General features: G+C 34.5%; 1 protein-coding gene across 2 annotated transcripts in view; it reads right to left on the minus strand.

Moving 5' to 3' along the window:
* Nucleotides 1–24,994, minus strand: part of LOC115238258 (gamma-aminobutyric acid type B receptor subunit 2) — a 56,603-nt gene extending 31,609 nt beyond the window's left edge. For both annotated transcript variants that reach the window (XM_029811919.1, XM_029811920.1), the window contains exons 1-4: nt 22,746–24,994; nt 4,044–4,361; nt 2,304–2,408; nt 1,680–1,745 (exon numbers count right to left, since the gene is read on the minus strand). In XM_029811919.1, coding sequence (XP_029667779.1) covers nt 1,680–1,745; nt 2,304–2,408; nt 4,044–4,361; nt 22,746–24,962 — 2,706 coding nt within the window. In that variant the 5' untranslated portion in view covers nt 24,963–24,994. The remainder of the gene's footprint in view (nt 1–1,679; nt 1,746–2,303; nt 2,409–4,043; nt 4,362–22,745) is intronic.
* Between the last annotated feature and the right edge of the window lie 6 nt (nt 24,995–25,000).

Here is a 25,000-nt window from a genome sequence, read left to right on the forward strand (position 1 = left end):
AAAGAGAAAAAGTTTAGTTATAATAATTTTATGAAAATCTTTCATAAAATTCATATTTCAAAAATGATATTTTTATTTAATCGAATTTGTTTTTGCAACTTACCTCACAGAAAACACGTCGCGCCAATTGTGGTGAAAAACTTCCGATAATTATCCTAGTATCCAATTCCTGTAATTAAAATAGAAAGAAGAAAAGAATAACAATTTTAAACATCTTTTATTGAAAGTTTCAGTTTGAGATTAATAAAGCATTATTAATACGCGAAAACATTGATTGCAATTATTGATACTGAGCAAAAGAAGAAGAGAAAGAGATGATTGTACGTTACAAATTTTATTCGCATCGTAATTTTGCGTTAATTCTAATTAAATTATTGTTTTGTGCTTTTTTACCTAGTTAAATATCAACTAACATATGTTTACAACAAAATTACCCATTTATCAAAAATTGGGTTAATCTGCGCATATTAATGCTGCAAGTGCAAATTTAATCCTGATGCGTCCCTGCCAATCGATACTTTATCTCGTGAGAATCATCTCGTGAGAATCAACTTTGCATTTCAAAGGCGAATTACGGCCAAAGACGATCTGAACTACCGGCTGGTCGAATAAACCAGCACCTTCAGAATCGGATCTAACTGCACGACCATTACAAATACTCGTCGTTGAATCGTAAAGAAAAAAGAGGAAGAAACGATCTAGTGTGACATTTGAGGGCGACTATTACCTTTAAAGTTCGCAATTGTTCCTTATAATCGTTCTCGGCAAACGTGATGGTAGCAGTGCACGTGATATTTGCCTGCTCCAGTTCCGTGACTAGATCGTTCACTGCCTGAAACAGAGATGTGTCATACGTGCCACATGAAGCACGAAGCCAGCAATAGATGCGGAAACGCGAATATGTGACATTTGTTTGCCCCTATTTAGACGGAACGAAAATCTCGCACGTCGCCTTTACAAATACGCATCGTACATCACACGAGAACGCTACGTGAGTTTTGCTTCGTTTATCTAGAAAAGGGCTATCGTGTCGTTCGTTTATCTCGCATTTACGACCGTTTCTCTGAAAAACGCATCATTCATATAACGCAGTTTAATTAGCGACGTGTAAGCTATAGTTGCTTTTCTTGCGTTACATGCTATGTGGTACATATATGCTTTATGATGTAGACCAATTTGTATGTAGGATGTTCCGTCGGCTACAAACTGTTTATTTTTAAAATAGTTTTAATCTATGAGCGCTGTGAAGAGAGAGAGAGAGAGAGTTAAATTTTTAAACGAATTTCGCAGTCGTTGGGTGCGCGACAAAACGAATAACGTTTTGGCAGACAATTACGAAATTACATTTTTTTTGGTTAGTGAGAAATTTCGACCAAGCCAATAGAAACTTTGGACATGTATGAATAGTCTAAATGATGACCTAACTTTGTTGAAATTACATGAGTTGTATAATGAAAGTTATTAAAAGCATTATTAATTAATTTGTAAGGATATAATCTTTTCTTTATCATTTTGTAGGTATTTGCGCTAAAAGTTCTAGACTTTATTTTTTTTTCTTATAATAAAAAATAAAAAGAAAGAGAAAAAGTTTAGTTATAATAATTTTATGAAAATCTTTCATAAAATTCATATTTCAAAAATGATATTTTTATTTAATCGAATTTGTTTTTGCAACTTACCTCACAGAAAACACGTCGCGCCAATTGTGGTGAAAAACTTCCGATAATTATCCTAGTATCCAATTCCTGTAATTAAAATAGAAAGAAGAAAAGAATAACAATTTTAAACATCTTTTATTGAAAGTTTCAGTTTGAGATTAATAAAGCATTATTAATACGCGAAAACATTGATTGCAATTATTGATACTGAGCAAAAGAAGAAGAGAAAGAGATGATTGTACGTTACAAATTTTATTCGCATCGTAATTTTGCGTTAATTCTAATTAAATTATTGTTTTGTGCTTTTTTACCTAGTTAAATATCAACTAACATATGTTTACAACAAAATTACCCATTTATCAAAAATTGGGTTAATCTGCGCATATTAATGCTGCAAGTGCAAATTTAATCCTGATGCGTCCCTGCCAATCGATACTTTATCTCGTGAGAATCATCTCGTGAGAATCAACTTTGCATTTCAAAGGCGAATTACGGCCAAAGACGATCTGAACTACCGGCTGGTCGAATAAACCAGCACCTTCAGAATCGGATCTAACTGCACGACCATTACAAATACTCGTCGTTGAATCGTAAAGAAAAAAGAGGAAGAAACGATCTAGTGTGACATTTGAGGGCGACTATTACCTTTAAAGTTCGCAATTGTTCCTTATAATCGTTCTCGGCAAACGTGATGGTAGCAGTGCACGTGATATTTGCCTGCTCCAGTTCCGTGACTAGATCGTTCACTGCCTGAAACAGAGATGTGTCATACGTGCCACATGAAGCACGAAGCCAGCAATAGATGCGGAAACGCGAATATGTGACATTTGTTTGCCCCTATTTAGACGGAACGAAAATCTCGCACGTCGCCTTTACAAATACGCATCGTACATCACACGAGAACGCTACGTGAGTTTTGCTTCGTTTATCTAGAAAAGGGCTATCGTGTCGTTCGTTTATCTCGCATTTACGACCGTTTCTCTGAAAAACGCATCATTCATATAACGCAGTTTAATTAGCGACGTGTAAGCTATAGTTGCTTTTCTTGCGTTACATGCTATGTGGTACATATATGCTTTATGATGTAGACCAATTTGTATGTAGGATGTTCCGTCGGCTACAAACTGTTTATTTTTAAAATAGTTTTAATCTAGTTTTTGGAAACGATATGGATTTTAGAGATGCGGACTGATACATCGATGCGTCGTAATATTTTCTTAATTACTGTTACTTGACTTTCAACATAGAAGAATTATACATGTTTTGTTAAGAAAATTTTTTAAATCGAATTTCTTTTTATTAAAGAAAGAAAGTCAAGTTTTAAGATGTCGCAAGTAATATAATCCAAAAAATTACGTGACTGTTTGATATATAACGATTAAAAGATTACGTATGTTTTCAACGTATAAATTGTCTTTTATCGTTAATTTATTAATTCCCCTCTCGTATTTCAAAATCCTGATAATACGATGTTCCTGGTTTTATCCGTGATATATTGTCTAGCCTACATTAAAGCCGGATATGATGTGTGGTAGTTTCCGTTATAACGTAACGACGGAAATTGACCGAGAATTAACCGAAACGCGATACCAAACGCCCGGCGCTCTGGTTAACTACGCGTGGGTACAAATCGAAAGTTAATTAAAGCCGACATAACGGAAACTTCACTACATAGACCGCACGTCACATCGGACACAAACGAACTTCCGTGGTATAGTTTGCAATTAAATACGCGGTTATGTAAAGCGAGATAGAGATATAAATATATATATCACGCGGGAAATGTCCCCGCGCGCGACTACGTTATCGCCTACTCGCGTGCGTTTCCTCCGTATTTCCATGGTCGGCCCCATCGGATTCCACTTCATCTGATCTCGACATTTATACGGTAAAAGCTGCGATAGAGTAGACACTGGATTTATAAGTGGATATTTTTGGCATGAATTTAAATCGTGATTAACGTCATCTGAATGCCGTTCTTTATGAAGGCATCGATTTTCAACGTTATTATACAGCGAACGAAATTTCTCAATTAGTCTGCAGATTGATAACATTTTTTATTCGCGTTCCCATTTATTCTAAAAATTAGCGAATTGGGTCAATTGCGTGTATAAATTCCATTTACAATTTTGCAAGACATGTTACACGCGTTTTAAAGATTTTAGGATGACATAGGATGATATAAACATTAAAGACTTTTGAGTACGATCTCGAGAAAAAAATAATATAATGTCCGTCGATATTATACGATACAAGTTATTTCCGGTGTGTACTATTAAAGTGACAGAAAACCGCTGAACTCGAAACTGCTCCGATAAATTAAAGAGAGTTGGTTTGCTTCGCTTTGTCGCTGCGCAACATTCGTGTTTCTTACGACCTACTTACCAAGGAGTACATGTCGCCTGTTTGCGAGAGAGCTGTGACGGTGTCCCATCCAAAGTGTTTGATCAATGCTATCCTGGCCGGATTATGACTCGAGTCAGGCGCAACGGTTCGCAGGAACAGGGGAAACTCGTTGGAATCCGAGAGGGCTGGTGCCGTCGAGCCAAACGATACTTGAATCACGTTCCAATAGGGTACGATCTTGGCTAATGTTTCGGTGACCTCGGAACAAGCGGTACCGAGCAAGAATGGCATGAGATTTTTCTTTCTCGTCGAGTACAAGGCATGAAAGAATCTGTCCACGGCCACTCCAGAGTCGCACTAGAAGCAGAAAAGTGGAAATTTCGATAGAGATCGCGTGAGACCCCAGCTACTCTAATAATCTTCGATAACTTATTACAGAAATATTTTCCGAAGAATCAAATTTTTTATCATTGGGAAACATGGTGAATTATTTTAGCGCAAATATATCATTCATATTTTGAATATTGTAAATTTTCTACTTATGAAACCTCTTCATTTGAATGAGATTCGAAACTGTGATGACATCGGCGAAAATTACTCGAGGAGCCAGTATTAATTGAACATCAACGTGCAAACGACAAAGATTGTACATCTTCCAAATGAAGTGAATGGCTACAAATGGCATTATTACCACAGCGAGAAAAAACATTGAGTGTAGCACGTTCTTCGCGCAATGTTTGACCGCCAAGATGAGCGAGAAGGAAAACCCAGGACGCCTTAACGAGCAATTATTCAACGCGAATGGAGACCGAGGCAAACTTGAAAGTGCGAGAAAAAACTCGAGGGTTTTCTCGCAGAGATGCGGAACGACGAATTACGAGGAAACGGGAACTCTTCTCGATCCAACTTTTACATGAGCACTACCTATCTACCTACTTCACATCTTGTTACGATTTCATTGGATCTCGATGAGAATATCGGAAGTCGAAACCAATTCTCGAAGAGAAAATTGGGATCTTCAGTGTATCCTTCCCCAGAAAATTCGAGGAATTTTTTCAAAAAATTATATTAGAATCTCACGATATTTTTTATATACATATATAATTTTTTATTTAATACTATCAATGTTCAGGAACATTGTAAATATTTCGTTAAAATTTTGATATTGAATGACAAAGTTGGTAGAAATGCAGAGTACTCCCAAGTTTTTCGAATCGAGTTAGAAACTTATTTTCATGGACTACATACTGAACAAGTGTTCGTCGCATCTTTGCAGCACGTTTCTAGTGCGCCATGTCTGACAACATTCTGGACGTAACTACTTGGCTTAACGAACGTCGTGTGTCATGCATATCCATGTCTTTCGCAACATCTCTGTTTACAGAGACAATCAGCTTGCTAGATTCTAGTTTGATACCATCCCATGATGTTAACCAAGCTCTCAATTCGCCTGTTTGTGTACGTCCAAAAAGTAAATTAAACGATAAAAAATTAGCAATTATAACACGATTATAGAGCTCGAAACCTGTTGCGTATAAAATAAGGTCAGTATTACTCGACATTTGAGAGAGAAAGAATAAATAAATATAAATGTAATATTTTTCGCGATGGCACAGAAACGCGTTTTCGTGTTCTGAAATTTTTTATTTTCTGAAATATAATATTACAAATCCAATATAATTTATATCTATAAAGCAATTGTACAACTTTATATGAAATGATAAATATGCAGATTTTCTTTTATTTTAGCGTTTATCCGCGTTATATTTAAAAATTTTTGTAATATGAAAAATTTTATATTTTAATATATTGTAAGCAAATAATATAAAATTATTCTCCCTAATCGAGCTTTGATTGTGAAATGTTGCTATTCATTTTCTATTGATCGATGTTGCACGAATATCGCTCTTACATCGATCATAATTCATCTTCGATAATTAAGATGTCAGCCGTGTTTCACGCTGCAGTTGACACATATTCTGGTTTTCGCATCAATTGTCAAATTAGTAGCGTAGTTACTGTCAGCTCGTAATGAATATCGTTAATTGCGCCTTTATAATGGACAACTCATAATGTCATAATATCGCTCCACTCACAAATAATTTACGTAACGATGTAATTTTACTCTCTTCACCTTATTAATGAATAAAGGTGACATCTGCAACAACTTGACATTAATAAATCAACATTAATGATGCAAATTGATGCATTTTCATCGAATAAAGACAAAGATATAATTATTAATAGCTGTAAATATTTAATGCAATATACATAAATTGTCACTTCAATTTAAATTTTGACGTAACAATATTTTTACGCCTATTATTTCTTCTTTATTTTGACATACTAGCATGGTCCGTTTTTTTCTGTATTGTAATACATGAAATTAAGATTTCTAAAGTTATATTGCAACCAGAAAGTATCTCGATTCACTACTATAAATATCATACGCTGCAACAGCGAAACAGATTGTGAACTAAATCCCATATATTACATTTTTCATGGACATCATGACAGCTTTGCGGCTTAACATCGCGAAACGTGTAATATTGCTGTGAGAGAAAGAAACATAGTCGACGCGCGAATCTGACAGCCAGGATGGCACAGAGTCTTCGTGATAAATTACTATTATCTTGAGAGATAAAGAGGATCAATGGCGAGAAAAGAGAAAAAGTGGTATCGACACGATGACGAATGGAAATGGATTCTTGAAGTGTTCGTGCGAATTCTAGCATAAAATACGCGTCGCGCGACTCACGTACGCTGATGCGACTAAGTTAAAAAGATCTGCTGGCTGGTGCGAGACCTGGTTAGACAATTTTCAACTTACCTTTTCGCGGGTATTACGTGGTTCGTAAATATTTTCTTTATTTTAAGAATGCACATTTGTCGAATATACAATCTCCATTTTTTTACGACGCGCGCGTTCACCAACGCATTTATTACAAAAATCTATTTTAAATATACGTGTTTGTAAAGATTTAATATAAAGATAATATCTTCTTAAAATTCGAAGTTTTGTAAACATTCGATAAGTGTTTCCAAGTATGCATAAAATTTATGTTTCGTTATCGTCGCCAAGGGAGTTATATAATCTTTGTTGAAAAAATAATAAGACTTTCTTACAAGAAAAAAAGAGATTTATATTCTTTGTAATTATCAGCGATAATCTTCCTAAACTTTCTCCAAGTTTAATCCGTATCCCTATATTTTGAAACAGTAAATGTCACTTTTCGTTGTTTAATGGCATGCTACCTTTTCTTATTCCAAGACAGTGAGATATCTGTGAGAGATCGTATCTTTGTACAGTTTTATTTTCCACGTATGTTTTTAAAATAAACTATGAATGACCATTTTTATTACCACTGAAATGACACGTCGGTTGAACACACTTATAAACTCGTAATTTGACTAGTTCAGTTTTTGATTATTCATTAATTTTATAATTTTTGTGAACTATTATTTTGATAAATATACTGGAAATGTTTAGTTTGTTTTGTACAAAGGCAAAAAGTAAAGTTTTACTTTTTGTGTTTGTTTGCGAGAATTATCTGCGCCAAGAAAAAAACTGTTTATATAAAATTTTATATTTATTAACTAATTCAATTTTCATTAACTAAAATAATTTCTATTATGGGTATCTTTATTTTAATAAAATGGGTTAACCCGCGCAACAATGCAACAAAAATAAAAAAAAACATGAATTACTCGCAGTAAAAGACTACAGGCCATCCTTACATACTGCTTCACTTTGTATGTCGGGGCCTTTGTAAGAATAATGTTTGAGAAAAAAACTCGTAGCCTCGAGTCTTCATAAAATTCTACGTTTTTTACAACACGCGTCTACGGCATGTACGTTTCCGGATCTAGATATTGGCATAACATTTGTATCGTAGGTTCATCGTTAAACGCAGGAGATTTCATGAAAAGATACTGGCGGCAACATTTCGTGCAAATTTTTAAGTAGCATCTGATAGCTTTTTGCGCGAAGTAACTGTGATCTCCATAAAGTATGACGTTTCTTTTAAAAAAAAGAAATGTACATCCGTGTGCACTTTTCGACACCTTTCCCTCTTATTTCACACAGACAAAAGTCTCAAGAGAATGCCTTTATCCTTCTGCATCCGCATCGAATAAGCTCTTTAGAAATGTCAGACAATAAACGTCGGCATTGCCTGGTTCTTTAAGATCGTCGATGTATCGACATTCTGAAAATACAATCCATTTCGTCCACCGATAGTTCAGTACAAGATATCAATGTGCGTGCACATATACGTGCGAATGGCCACGATAGTGTAGCATATGTCTAAGTTCGGTATCGACCAGAGGCTTCGAACTGCTTCATGAATGGGGTGTAACGGAGACAATAGTGGGACAAGGCGTTTTGTGCCGCGTATTCTTGTCGAGGGGCCGGACGTGCAAGACAATGATACATGGAAGTGGCGGGGGAAGACGCGATGAAGAATAAGGTCTCGGGACGGGGGTGAGAATGGGCCGTGAATTTCCGGAGATCGATGCGCTGACCTAGCAGGTGCGCCTAAAGGTTGCTGTTGATATCTCTTTCTTCGGATGTTCTTCATTCGCGATGTTCATCTCGTTTCCATCGCTTTTATACGCGGCATAAAAATTGCTGATATCGTAATATATGGATGGCATTCATCCGTCATAAACCAAGGCTGACCGATAACCCGCCGTTGGTCAGGCGGAATCTGTTCCGCGGTTAAACATTGTGGAAGAAACAATTGGAATAATGCAATCATCCACTGGATGACCGTCAAATTGATCGAAACACGCCGTATGTATTCTCTTTCTTCTCTCTCCATCATTTGCTACGAAATCACATAGGGGATCGCGATAACAATTTAATTATAAATCATATGATGCAGCTTTGATTTTTTTAATCAGTATTTTAAGGCAAGCATTACGATATAAAAAAACAATAAAAGTTATCCAATTATTTAAATAAAAGCAAAAAATATAGACATAACGAATTACACGCATTATTGCAATTAATTTGAATTTGCTGAAATCTCAAAGCGAGAGTATTTCAATATTTAGAATTATTCTGATATATGAGACTAACGATGAGAACAAAAGAAAATAAAAAAGCTAGAATTCAACGCAGATCAAATGCAAAAGGTTAATTCATTAGCTTTCTACGTTCTGATTAGTGTCATCAATGATGGACGTTGAAACAAAGCTAAGCAGAGTTTCAAATGGTTCGATCGTTCCAATCAGAGACTTTTTCACCTTGTTTGTCTATCCCTTTAGTTTTCTCTAAATGAGATTTTTATGAGACAATTTCTCTTGGAACAAAATTGTTTTATGATCATATCCCAAGCGTCAATAAGACAGGAAAATCGAATGGAGAGAACAATAACAATGTGATTTTAAATCCATCAATCAATGTGTGCCACCATTCATGATAGATGCTATGGGAAATGCCCGTGAGAGATTGGTATAAAAGATAAACATAGAATCTCTCCTCCTTATCATAGTACAGTTTTCGCTCTCTATTTCCATTTCTTTATGCATTCTATGTCGAAACTCATGACATAATATTTTATTCTGCGCTGCCTTGTTTGGTATTTAAAAATCAATAGATATAAAATATTTCTGGAGAAACAGAGCGATGGAGGCCTGAAACATCAATGTGGACGACACAAATAACTATTGTTACACCGCATATCCTTGAATCCACCGATGTACAAAAGAACACCGGTTCTATTTTTGTCCGGCGATTTTCATCGCTCTCATCGCTTGGCTGCATTTCGTGCCATTGTCTCATTCCTTGTTGTGTTCCAATATGCACCTTTCTCCATCCATTATCGCGTGCAGATAGTGTACCGTCTGCTTGAAGAAACCGGGAGACCATACCTTATCGACGTCGATGCCAATTGCCGCATCTGATGCTTTTCCATCCGGACTCTTACTGCGAACTATGTATCGGGACTGTTATATGTATTGGTGTATATATGTATATTCCGAGTACCTTGAAATATGGAGACAATCTTCGTTCATCGAGAGTATCGCACTGCGTGGGCGAATATCCACGCAATCTTCGTTATTCATTTCGATCCTTTTCATAAACTACGCGGAAAAAGGCCTCCAGTTCTTTATCAGACTCTCGTTTTGTTTGTTGCGCGCTTTCTTATTCAGTGTTTCTAGTTCATTCGCGAGAGGCAGACGAGACATAGGCAACAAATCGCACAAATCTCTCGTCTCATGGTAATGTCCTATACAAAAAAAAATACCGAAGAAGATTCTATGCTAAACTGACATTTGTATGCTGTTGTTATTCTCTTCTCTTTTGTGTGACTTCGTCGTGATTTCACAAATCATAGAAACGGTTTATTAACATAAAGAATCGTATCAAAACACGTAGTAACGAATATTTTTTAGTTTCGTAATAAACAAGATTTTTTTAATGCATTATAAAAACTGTGCATATTAACATATGTATATAAAATCGTATCAATACGCCATAATGAATATTTATTAGTCCATTAAGATAAAAGTTTTTTTAGCATGTTGAACTCAACGTGTTTGAGAAGATATTTATGCAAATATCTTTATATAAAACTGCAATTTATAACGAAAAACATTTTCTGACGGCTTTACTTGAATTTGATATAAAATTTCCCGATACAATCGCTCGTAAAATGATATGATCAAAGGAATGGATATTCTATCGTGCGATAAGATTGAAATCGAGGATATTGCGTCAATCGTTCGCGATTTATGGAATTAAAGTAGAATTTACATAAATATTTTCGAGATAATACGCAGCCCTTTTTATACGACAAAAATGTTGGCACGATCATATGATTTCGGCGAACGAAGTATCTTCTCTCTTTTCAATAAAATTATACTATTATCGGGAAAAGCTCCGTATGATGCAAAAAACTGACGAAAACACAGAGCGGGAATATCTTTGCGTAGAAGCGGCGATTTTAATGTTATACGATCAATATAAAAGTTTGTAGAATAAAGTATAGAAAAACTCCGATAAGATATTTCAAATCTGCGAAATTATGTCAGTCATAGTCGAATTACAATTTAACGAGAATTTAACGCGAAAGAAATTCTTGTGTGATAAACGCATACACGCGCACATACTTTCTGGTGAAGTCCTTGAAGAAACCTAAAACATTTTTCATAGGTGACAGCCGTTACCGCGCCGGATTATAGACTTTTCGATTCAGTCCGTATATGCGTGAGAAAAGGTGTGCTTTTAAATCTAGAGTGAAAGGCGGTTAGACGCGAGATTAGAATGGAAATTTGCCTTCGTTTCTTTTTTTCCTATTCTCGCTCTCTATTTTCCTCTCTTCCCTGCGACAAAGAAAATAATCAGTAACTTATGTCTTCAAGTCTCTCGATGAGATGTCTTAATCTCTATTTTCCTCTCTTTCCTGCGACAAAGAAAATAATCAGTAACTTATGTCTTCAAGTACGACTTTAGAAAAGTCGCTGGTTTAAGACATCTCATCGAGATACTGACTTGAAGACATAACATACAATATCAGGATTAAGATAATATGAATGGAAAAAATTGCGTTTCTTATAAAATTGCAGAATGGAAATTTGCCTTCGTTTCTTTTTCTCCTATTCTCGCTCTCTATTTTCCTCTCTTCCCTGCGACAAAAAAAATAATCAGTAACTTATGTCTTCAAGTACGACTTTAGAAAAGTCGCTGGTTTAAGACATCTCATCGAGATACTGACTTGAAGACATAACATACAATATCAGGATTAAGATAATATGAATGGAAAAAATTGCGTTTCTTATAAAATTGCCAAAGAATGCAATTCTTTCTTATTATATGCAAAATATCATTTCTGTCAACTCATTCCTTCTGACGTGTACTATTTATATTATTGAGATATAAATAAGACACAGCAAGTCGTTGTAAAGTACTCTTTAGATTTCTGTACATCTCATTTTAAATCATATAATGTATATAATTATGACAAATCTTTTTATATTTTAGATTATATGGATTTAGTACAATATATTCTCATGAATAAACTATATTTCAAATTATATTATATACTATATTCTAGATTATTGTATTTTAAATATCATAAAAATTGCTGTAAATTATAATAAAAAGGTCTTTTCTATCCTAAACAAAAATGAAAAAAATTTTGCTGCGTTCTCACAATTGAATATCGGATGCATCTTTTATGTTGCATTCTTCTGCCAATTTGCTTTCTTTCGCAGATCCAGCAATTGAATTGCGTGCGCTACATTTTCAAGATTTAAAATATTATTACTAAATATAGATTTATATGTTTATGTATATCGTATACATGATATTAACTAAATGCGAACGTATCTCTTTGATATTTAATATAAGATATATATGCTACGAACGCATATACACGATATAACATTTTTACGCGAAGATTTTAAAATTACGAATAAATTAATTATTATCTGATTACATAATAAGAAAAATTCAGTATTACAATATTAACAGAGATATCGCATAATTAGATGATACAATATTTATGTAGTGAACAATTGAATAATTTAGCAGAATGCAATGTGCAATATAATTAAATATTGTTGAGAGAGAAAATGTTAAGAATATTTGAAACAGTAAATAAAAATTAATAATAACAATAATAGCAATAAAATCTCTTTGTCTGTAAATACGATTTCAGGATGATTGAAATTATATATTGATGGAATTGATATCCGTCAGAGCATATCTGTCTTTGATGTTAAAACGGATTCTTTTGATACCCGTTGGCTGCCTACAAGGCGAAATATAAGAGAGGATTCACAAGGATTCCGCAGAAAGGGGATTTTCCACTGGCAGATAATAGAAGTAGGGGTAGACGAAACGAGGTGGACCGTGGTAGGTGAACGAAACACAGGACGTACGAAAAAGCCGAAACGCAACGACCACGCGCGTAATTGTCCTCGATTCTTTAAATTGGAGAGAAATCTCGCTACGCTCAAAACGAGTTTGCGTGCCCGAGCTTCTTTTGATTGAATTCCACGCCACTGACTTTTTTTCGATTTCACGTCGTTTCTCTAGAATGTCGGCGATGTGCACTTTGAATTTCTTTCTGCGTGATTGAAAAAAGTTTCTTGCGTATATCTTGGCGACATTAAAAGTTTCTTCTCTCTCTGTTACACGAACATTTTTAATGTCATATCTCCAATAATAAATTGTTTCTTAATGCAATTATTAAAAAGTTTTGTACATTACGCTGCGAAAGTAGTTTAAATCGTCATTGATCAGACGCTGCTACATGGTTACTGTTGCTTATAAAAACTCTGGATTAAATAAAATATTTAATCAATCGCAATTTAGGATAATCCCAATAAATTTTTTGTACATATAATAAAAATCTTAAAGACATGTAAAATTTTATAAAACCTACTTCGTTTTTATCGTTTTTATCGATATGGTTATTACATAATCGCTTACAATATCGCTTTTAAATATGTTCGAAGTACAACGAAGGGGTAAGAAAGAAAGGGTAAGCCCCAAAGAAATAGTATAAGAACATAGATTGCGTACCATTACTTGCAAATTCTACCCCTTTCAGAAGGAAGCTTTGAAGCTTCGTAATACTTGGAGTTCTACACCATACCCTTGAAGTATATCATTGTTGCCATCCGGTGGCTAATGAGTATTTACAATTCAGTCTATTTTCGCGTTCGTCGAATTCTAGCCGCCTGTAATTATTGTTCTTCCAAACGTCGATGTTTTTTTAATTAAATCATACGTGATGAAATCTAAAACAAAGCTCCATCACTCAACTTGGTATTTTTAAGCGTGGATGTATCGCTCTCTCTAATTTCATCCCTTGATATTAATGCGAGTTGAGGGTGCATTTGATGACTCCTTTTCGTCTTTCTAAATAACGTTGTCAGATATAATAAACGTTCAACTCTGTTAGTCGCACGATCTCTATATCCGCTCCCATCACAAGCACGAGAAGCTCTAGTAGAATCGATTCTTGCAATTCTCTTCTCGCGGACTACAAAATTATTCTTTCAAGTTTCAATCAATTAATTTTGTTTCAAACTATTGGCTTCTTTGACCGCGGACAATTGACGCGAGTACGCGCGAGTTTACTACAAAATTGCGATCTGAATGCGAAAATATCATTAAATGTGATGTAGTTCTGCTTGCTGGACACAGTTTCGATTAATTTTCAGTCTGCAATTTGCGAATGGCAGAAAATTCCAATTACTTCACGAATGAATCACTTTGTATATTGCGTATCTCGCGAGGCAACCGGGAATATCTATTCGTTGATGTGTTGGGGGATTTTAAGGTTGCGCGTTAGGTATAATGAACGTTCCTCAGATGAATATCGTCGCTGCGGGGAGGTCATACGACAACCTCCGGCAATTAATCAAAGTTCCTCTACGCTTCTCCGCGGAAATTATACATATAGGGAAAGTTGCTCTCGCGGCTCGAAATCCCGGCGCGCGAGGTAACGATTTTCTCTGTGCGCGTGATCTTTCGCTGTTAAATCGAGCCAGAAAATATGATTCATGTCAATAACTCAGTTCCGGATTAATTCGATTAGTATGACTTAAATCATTATCAATAATCGTGAAGTGAAATATTTCTCTTAATTTTTTTGTTTGTTTTTATTTTTTAAATACATTTGCAAATTAAAATGCAAATCATTTAATTTATTTTAAGAGAATACAAGAGTCAAGAAATGGGTGAAAAAAATTAATCGAGAAATTTTCGATTTTCTAAAACCGTATTGTAAACATACCCTAATGCAAGGATGACATCGTGCGTTATCAGCGTAAACGGTAATTCCGGTGTCAAGATGCGCGTTCATTGTGCTTTATATCTTAACAAGAATGAATCTCAGCGGGATTTGTTCCCGGATATTATTAATGTGTACGCTGATGATCAATTGATGGCGCGAAAAAGCGTCGCAGATATTCCCTCAAAGCGAAACATGTAGTGCAGAGACAAATAAATTTTGATGGTTCTTTATTATATAGCTCGCGCGATGGATGATGGTGAGACAGAAAGTAACGTGGCATACATTTAAATAATGGCAATACGATGATGTAGGTATCCCTTTGACGTTGCAAAAAGCGAGGAAGATTTATTGAAATACGCATTAATCTTCAGAAAGATTCGCAGCGATATAAATTTGCGAATATATTTTTCTGTTCAACAACCGAAGTCAGTATTGGAGTTGGAATGTATATGTTGACTTTGGAATAAATTTTTCTCCGATATGAGAGATTGCGCGATGCGTTGTATCGCTCAGCGTGGTTTATGCGAGAATTCCAAAATACGGGATAAACTTGATGTCGCACCTAAACTTGATCGTGCACAACCTATACGTTGGAGCGCAGAATCAAACAGGTATTTTGATATATGTATGCGTGTGCACTCATGCGTGTGCTCTCTGCGCCTCTATCGAAGTCGCGAATCGATTGTAACGGAATTTCAACGAAAATTCGTTCGCTTAGCGAGGAGCGTGGAAATTCCGCTGACATTCATTATTACAACGTCAATGGGATTTAAATTTTTCGAGAAATATTTTCTCGACACGAATAAACTATCTCGACATTTAAATCTTTTTCTATTATTGATATTATAACGAATATGTACATAAAGTTTCCATTATTTTATTTTTAAAATAACATATTTTGCATTAAAACTTTCCCTCCCCAAACAGGATGCTATTATACTTGAAAATATCGCCGTCTTTGAAACTAATGGTCGATTTTATATTCTAGCGAGAAACTTTTACTGCCACTTTCTCAACAAACGACAATGTGATTCAGCAGTATGTTGATTTTTTCGCGTTACATAAGCGATTTCCTAACATATAAACGGACTTGTATATAATTATTCATGCTAATGGTTTTCAAGGATCGTCAAAATTCTAGAAAGAATTGGTAACAAAAAAAGAGTATCTTTGGGGGATTAAATTCATGGTCGCATTTATATATTTCTTTCACGCTTCTTTTTTGCACAAATTAATCCGAGAACATTGTACTTTTTATGATTACTCATATTTTGAAACAGAAACTTATTGCGATCTCTGGCCTCACGTACATACATTTTTTGTCTACCTTTCTGGTGGCAGCAATCTACAGGGATAAAGATGAAGAAATTTTGCAGATCTCTATAAAATTTTTTCTTTTAATAAATGAAAACATTTAAAAGAGTTATTTTTGCTTATATTTCCGCTGAAATAAGTTGCTCCGAAGTTTCCAAGCTGAACTTTTCAAGTTTCCTTTAACTGTAGAGAGAACCGCTGCAAATACCGCAATATTACTCATTAATTTTGTCGTAGGAACAATATAGCGGCAGTGCAACGCTTTGATAATGTTACATAATCAATAATTTATTAACAGTGCGGTTGCGTGCATTAATAGACAAACTATTCCCTCGTAATTTTCCCAGTAGTAAATTCATGTTTCGGTGACCTCGTTAAAAATATTTTTTAAAACAGCAGAAATTAAATTTTCAAAGTAACTGTGTATTACAATTAAATCTTTCATAGAAAAATGCATAATTAACTTTTAGACAGTGGCATACCGTTCCGAGATGAGAAAGTTGCCAAGCTTATATCGTATTATTGCAATATTATCGACGCCTTTTGTACTACTTAAAAATCATGAATACATTATGCTAATTTATAATATGTACGAGATGAGGTTATAAGAACTGTTCTTGAAAATCGATACTGTAAGGCTATATTTCTATGGTTAAGCAACGGATAAAATACTAAGCTCTTTAACCGAATGAGCGTAGCAAAATATGATTTGCAGCATTCCATTGTTAGGATGATATCAGGAAATCTGTTTAATTTACCGGCTTTAATTGCATCTGCGCTATGTTTTGTAAACTCAGCGCGCGGCAGGAATTATTATAAGTTCGCAGAAATCCCATTCGGCCTCTAGATCTCCTTTCGTATTCCTATTAAGGCGCGGTAATCTCTTTCGGAACGGATTTAGGTTAATTAATAAAATCCCTGGAAAGTGCGAGAACGAATGTTTCTCGTAAAGCTTGTATTAATCAGAAATTGTAAGAGATCATATATTTCATCCGATATATTAAGTTTTAGCATGTAACATTTTATTGTAATTCAGATTAAGAAAGTTTAAAGACTATAATTAATAGCCTTTACATTTATGGTTCTCTCGAGCTATATATCATTTAAGAAACGAGATATTCTTTCGTCGAATAAATTCATATATTGCGTACTATCGATAAGATATCGTAATACTGCGTGCATAAATACAATTCGACGATTGTATTGCAGATACATCCATGTTGTATAAAGCATAGTTTACACTCTCGATACATTTTCTTACGAACGTGAAACATTGGATTCGTTCTCGCTTTGTCTTTAACTTTTAAGACAAATTGGCAAAATATGTTAATGATCACTCATGTTGAATTCAATTTTTTGAAAGATACATTGCAGAGTTTTTACCTATTTTTCTATTTAATTCACGTTAGATTCTGCGATATTCCGGTTTGTGATAATGCACCGATGTTTTCAAGCGAGTCAGCGTAGAGTTTGATTGTTTCTCCACTTTAACATATGGGATCTGCGAAACTTTTCCCTTGTCTAGTCTTTTCGAGAGTACGAAAAATTGATAAGTTTCTTTTTGGAACCTTTTTGGCCATAAATTGGTTGAATTATAGATAGCTCACGGGACTCTTTCGGCTTCTCATAATGTATGTCTGTCATTGACTCGCGACTGAGACGCGTCGTACGCACGTGCGTAATCAGATGCACGTACATTACGCGAGAATGCATTCACGTGTGTTCAAGAAATTCGTACCAAAGACATAAAGACCATGAGTCCGCACCCATAATGCCACTTGCTTTCGATGGTAGTTTTGAGAGTGAGAAATCGCGCGAGTTTGAATTTCACGAATAATCCGAGATTTATGTGTGCTTTCCTGCATAGTAATGTGGAAACATGAATTTGAATTAAATGAATTATTATCCACCGTTTCTGATATAAAGGTTTCCAGCAACGTTTATATCAGAAATAAAAATTATAAAATATAATAAACGTGTTGTTACAATCCTTATTGAAATAATTACGGACAACAGTTGTTTCTATATATATAACTCTGCTAAAGTTAAATATATTTTATTTAATATTTTTAATTTTTCGCCTATCTAAATTAATGTAATTTGACATTCGGATTGAAATCATAGAATAAGACGTAAATAGTCATCAAAAATCAATTAAAGTATTCAAAAATTAAACAAAATTATAATAAATTTATTATTATAATAAATTATTATAACAAATTTATAAAATTATATAATTTATAAATTATATAATTTTATAAATTTGTTATAATAATTTATTATAATAATAAATTTATTATTATAATAAATTATTATAACAAATTTATAAAATTATATAATTTATAAATTATATAATTTTATAAATTTGTTATAATAATTTATTATAATAATAAATTTATTATTATAATAAATTATTATAACAAATTTATAAAATTATATAATTTATAAATTATATAATTTTATAAATTTGTTATAATAATTTATTATAATAATAAATTTATTATTATAATAAATTATTATAACAAATTTATAAAATTATATAATTTATAAATTATATAATTTTATAAATTTGTTATAATAATTTATTATAATAATAAATTTATTATTATAATAAATTATTATAACAAATTTATAAAATTATATAATTTATAAATTATATAATTTTATAAATTTGTTATAATAATTTATTATAATAATAAATTTATTATTATAATAAATTATTATAACAAATTTATAAAATTATATAATTTATAAATTATATAATTTTATAAATTTGTTATAATAATTTATTATAATAATAAATTTATTATTATAATAAATTATTATAACAAATTTATAAAATTATATAATTTATAAATTATATAATTTTATAAATTTGTTATAATAATTTATTATAATAATAAATTTATTATTATAATAAATTATTATAACAAATTTATAAAATTATATAATTTATAAATTATATAACTTTCCCAACAATTATATCTTGACGTTGGTGAGAGGGCTTAATACCTGGAAGGTTTATTCTAAAAGGGAAATTAAGTATCCAAACGATTCGTAACAAGGCTGTAAAAGCATATAACTCGTATGTAGAAAGCGTATTTAATGCGTTGAGCGCATGCTTTAGTGCATCGGTTTTTAATTTAAAAAAAAATAAAATAATTAGCGAATAATTAGGTAAAATTACGTCTTTGCGTAATATTTTGATTTCGCGCCGACAAGAGCGGTCCACCTGGAATCGGTTAAAATTCGATCAATTGCTCAATAAAGGCAAAGTGGAATCATCTATATATAAGTAGATATTAATCTATAGACAACTAGATGTTAATATTGAAAAAAAAATTTATAAGGGCGGTCAAATACGATATGAAAATATAAAAAGTTTATAATTTACAGCATTCTCGCAGTGTGAAAATGCTGTAAATTCGTTATCTCTTTTGAATCTCATATCATTCATTATGATTGTCTCACCCTTCAATACGCTTCTGAGCGTGGTGAGATTACGCGCAGCAAGGATTACGATCAATGCGAATATGGGTTTTGCACGGACAAATACGGTTTTGCGATTCACGACTCGCGTTAGACAAAATTCGTTTGTTTCTCATAATTCCATATTCATATCGTGTAATTTAACTCCGAATATTTGCAAGACACGATTAAAACCATTTTCTGATTAGAGCGATAAATTTTTTAAACAATATTTAATTTTTTCTAAATTTTTGCATATATAATTAAATCGAAAATTTATAATTATCCTTGCTTAAAAATATCCAATAATTTTAAAATGCATAATACATATTTACAATTTGTAAACTTATTAGGTATGAGTATAATTATATATATGAGTAAAATAAAATTTGGAAATAAAATTTTCCTGCTGCCTGCTGAATGGATACAACTACTAGCATCGCTCTATTAAATGAACACCACAGCGTGAAACTATTTAGAATTTAGTGCCACGAAGGCATACCACAGCAAAAACTTTCAAGCTCATAGCGATCCTCTCGACGCTTTGCCTTTATCCCTCGAATACGAAACAAAACATCGGTTTAATCGCGCCACACGTTCGTGACCAGACCGCAATTCGTTGCCACCATTCTCTTTTAGGGTAAACACAGGGTCAGTTTGTTTTGTAAGCAGCATTCGGTATGCATGTGCGAACTCTCGCCAATTTACTATCCGTCTGTATTTGAGGTAGCCGTCAGAGCGCGAACTGGGCCAGAACGATTAACGTGACTTTCATTATCGTAAACGAGATTTCTTTTTTGTCTGCTATATCTACACACAGAAATCAAGTGCCATCAATTTTGACAAGCAGGCCTTATTCTTTGTGATATGTTTCGAAAGTCAAACGGATAAGTTCTAATCTTATGGACATCTCGTATATTAGAATAAGCTTAAAATATTTTAGCGATAAAGAAATATGTATGTGAAGTTGACAGAGTTATAAAAGTTCTGCAAAAATTTTTCTTGAGAAATGTGAATACATTTATGCATAGCAAAAAGTATCTAACGAGAGAAATCGTGTGTCAGACCGATATTGTGAGAATCAGAAATCTTGCTAGACGTGCAGATGTTCCAATATTTTTTTATTGACAGACTCACTGCAAAATATTAAAAAATTCAAAAACTCAAGAAATTGATTAAGTTAAATTTTAATTATATATTTTCTATATTTTTTATCCTTTCCTAAAATACGTAGAATATATTTATATATGTTATCGCGTTTTTATGTTATTGTATTTTTACATTATTGTATTTCTTTTTAAACAGATTTTATTGACGCAACTGTGTGTAACCAAAGGACGAGGCGCGCGCGAGAACTGATCGATATTATTAAATTTCAAAGCGCAACCTGAACGAGCATTACGAAGAGTATTTCGTATGCGCTGGGAGTAAACTGCAAACTGTTGGAACGCGTATGGTAGTTAGGTCGCACTGTCAGAAGATGTTCAAAGCTGTTTCAAAGCGAGGCATCTGACAGCGGTTTCGATTTATCGTCGGAAGACCATGTGTCACATCGTCGCATGACAGGGAATTTACCTCTAGATATCAGGAATAGTTTGGGAAGCTGAATAATAAGCTCAAAAGTTTAAAAATCATAGATCCGAGATTAATATCTATCAAATCTCAAGAAGTAAGATATAAACTGTTAGTACTTGAACACGACCTCGTTTCACATCCTTCCCTTATATCTTATATTATGCAAATCCGCACGAGATTTCCTTATATTGCATATTGCATGGCATTTTCGTCAAAGCAATCGTGCGTGAAGTTGTTGCAAATCTCATCATACGCCTCTGTATCATACACGCGAGCACATTATACGCCTCGTAAACAACCGCGAAACTATTTTTCACGAATTATAATAGCGGATGTGCAGGAAAATCTTCCTCTCTCAAGAGCACAATGTTTTTACCAGGAAAAATTTCCAATTAAAGTCCGTTTGAGATTTTATTTCAGCGAACTCTCGGTCGCTAATTACCGAAAGAATGATGTAATTTAGGCAGCGATGTAGAAAAGCTCGGTTCGCCGTCGAGAGTATATACCCCACGTATAATGCTCAATCTATATATCTCGCAGATTTCGTCAGCAGAAAAAGAAATAATACTACTGAAATTACTTTCATCTCTCTTTCTTTCTCCTCTCTTTCTCTTTTTTTGTGTAAGCTTAACGTCGTCCACATAACAACGTAACTGGTGATATCATCTAGACGCCGGCATCGAGCTGCATTCCATAATTTTTCGGCAAGAGATGCGCGCATACCATAAATACATTCTAAAGCGCTTAAGCGATGCAAGAGGACTGGATGCGAGCGGACAGGAAGTTGCTACCAATAGAAAGTTTCAAGCTGAAAATTTTGAGAATCTTGAATGTAATGTTTTAGTGACAAGATTTGAAAAATTTAATTCTTACTTTTTGTAATTTGATAAACAAATCATATAATGTTTCGTATATCTTGCTCCACTAATAAAATAGAAAATGTGTAACTGTATGTACAATATATTTAGTGAGACAGTTATATAAATTCTTGTATTCTAAAATATTATAAATAAAGATATTTTCTACAAAGAAGCACAAATATGAACTGAAATTAGCCAATCTCTGTGATATTCTATTACTTTATATGCATTTTACGTTACATGACGTTAGATTTGAACAGATGAGAATATATTATATAATCAATATTTTCAATATTTGCTGGGAAAAAAGCAATTTATATGGAATAATATTAAGCTGGTAATCCATTGTGATTTATATATAAGTTAGATTCTACGCTGCTCCAATAATTTCTTGCTACTGGGATTTAAAAACAGACAGGACTTTAAGCAATCTCATAGATCATACTTTGCACATGTATTGATAATCGGACACGGAATTTAATTGTGAATAAGAGCAAATGCACAAGTGCGGGGTTATTTCGAATAGAAACTTACGAAGTTATTTTTTGTATTAATCTGCTTCTCGATCATACAATTTTTTTCTCATTCACATTTCATTCTCATATATTATCTTTTTTTCTTTCAGTTTATTAAAATACAGAATTCGCATAAAGAAACAATTTTTCCAATTATATTATTTCTACCATTATTAAAAGGAATATTTTACTGTTGAATGCTCAATGACAACAACGCTAGACAATGTTTATTTTACTAATTGGCTAACTTACCTTAGTATCATTGTAAATAAGTCGCAGACGGAAACGTTTCAACACATCTAACTCGTTGACTCGCTCGACTGCTAATTTCGCTGCTTGAAGCTCGCAGGATCCTTCCGGTCTCGGTACCGTCCTGTATGTCATCTCGAAGAGACCCAAGATGGTTATATTTGTCTTTTCTATCGGTCTTGCACTCGGCACCGTCACGTCGATCTCCACCCTTCCGTCGGAATCGTTCTTATCCTTCTTCGTCACGTTCTCGAAGTTACCGTACGTGATATTTGGAGTCACCGCAAGTTTTTCGGAGCTCGATTTGACGCCGGACGACGACATACCGGGTAGCCAGGACTCGTCCAAAGTGTCATTTTGCTTCTCATTTCTTTCGATTGTCTCCTCGCCTCTATTATTCTCTTCATCCATCCCGACGACGTCGTCCGTTTTGCGATGGCGATGAAGCACGTTTCTGCTGGGACTCTTGGGTAGATCGAGAAGCACAGTACTCGGATACCATGTGGATGTTTCTTCAAGTACATTCTCTTTTTGCGGGCCAAAGTGTCGTCTGTCAAACTTTTCAACCTGCGGCAACTCCGGCAGCGACTTATGATTGATTTTTACAGGGAATTTCTGAGAACCTTCGAAGCCTGTGAAAGGCGTTTCGTTGTTAATGACGTCGATATCGGTATCGTTGTCGTTGACAGATATCGTCGATACGTCTCCGACTCGTGCGAAATAGCCTTCATCTTTCCTATTATCATTCAATTCCTTCGCTCTGCCATATTTTTTCGTTCTAAAAACGTTATCGTTATTACTCGATTTGGAGCAGGCGCTATCGCGACAATCCACGGTCGAAATTTCTGTCTCATCGGTATCCAAGTTAATCTCGGTTCGATTCTCGATTTCCAAAATTCCGTCCACTTCGACTTGGTCCTCGATGGAAGCGGAACTGACATCGAAGTTATCAGCAACCGTATTAATCGCCATTGTACCGACGTATGGAGTGTACAAGTTTGTAGACTCATTAGCGATGTTGAAGTTGTCGCTGTCGCTGAGAAGGTAATCAACCGTGCTCTCGTATCTACTTGTACGATTATCGAGAGCGTAGATATTGCGGCCGTCCAAATGAGTTTGCCTCGCGCTCTCGAAATCGACAGTCTTGCGATCGCTTCGATGCATTACCGAATCGTGGCCGCGCCGATTTGTCGCAACGTCAATCTCGCGCTTGCTCGATCGACTTAAGATCTCGCCATCGCGTGAATCTCGTTGAGCTGTAAAATCGCTCGTGCGTTCACTTACCCGATTAACGGATGTTTCGGCGAATAAATTATCGGTGTTTAGATCCGTTCGCTTCGCCTCATTAAGATCGACTTCATTACGATCTCGTCGATTTCTCATCGGTATTGCCAGATGATTGACACTTGAAGCCTCGCGCAAATGCAACTGATCGATCGGAGCTCCGATTAATGTACCCTCTGTATCGCGATCGTGAACAGAGCTCTCGAGTAAATTATCGGCACTTTGACGAGGTCCATCTAAAATCGTCGAACTTGCATCATTATCGCTATCCTGATCGTCCTGAAATTGCACTTCGCTCACAACCTCATTTGCCAAGAAGTAAGGAGTAGCTTGAAGCATCGACACACTACGTTGCTTCCTGATTAATTTATCTAACCAATTCTCCGCGTTTTTCTCACTTTGCTTCATATTTTTAAAATTAATTTCGTTGCTAACTTGCTGATTTTTCACAGAATCGTCAAATTGATCGTCAAATTTCGGTTTTAAATAATTAATTTCAGAATGCATTTGATCGCCGCGTTGATCATTAGGGATAATGCTTACAAAAGTATCATCATCGACATCGTATGTTTGTTTTTTCATATCGCGATCGAATTGAATTTTAAGCAAATCACTGGAATGATGTTCACTGGTCACGTCGCTAGTACTTCGACCAACCATACTCGAAACTTCGTTCTCGCGTTGCAACCATTCCGAGATCACTCCGGGAGTATCGAGATTCCTTTGCTCCATGTATCTTCTTGCCTCAGCGTGGCAGGGAAGCGTGCTCAGGTCACGGCTCTGGGGTTTTGTCTTTTCGTCGCACGATAAAACTGTGCGGAGAGAGGTAAGGCCGAGAAGGAGGAGGGTCAGGCAATGGCTTGCGTGGAAGGCTCCGGAGGAAGAGAACAACAGGAGGAGACGAGAGAAATGCCGCCGCGTGTGGACGCGCGTCATAATCAGTCGTCGATTTTATGACGACTCGAAGCGCTCTT

This window comes from Formica exsecta, unplaced genomic scaffold (assembly GCF_003651465.1).
Source record: "Formica exsecta isolate Colony F162 unplaced genomic scaffold, ASM365146v1 scaffold33, whole genome shotgun sequence".
In the NCBI taxonomy this organism is placed as follows: Eukaryota; Metazoa; Arthropoda; class Insecta; order Hymenoptera; family Formicidae; genus Formica; species Formica exsecta.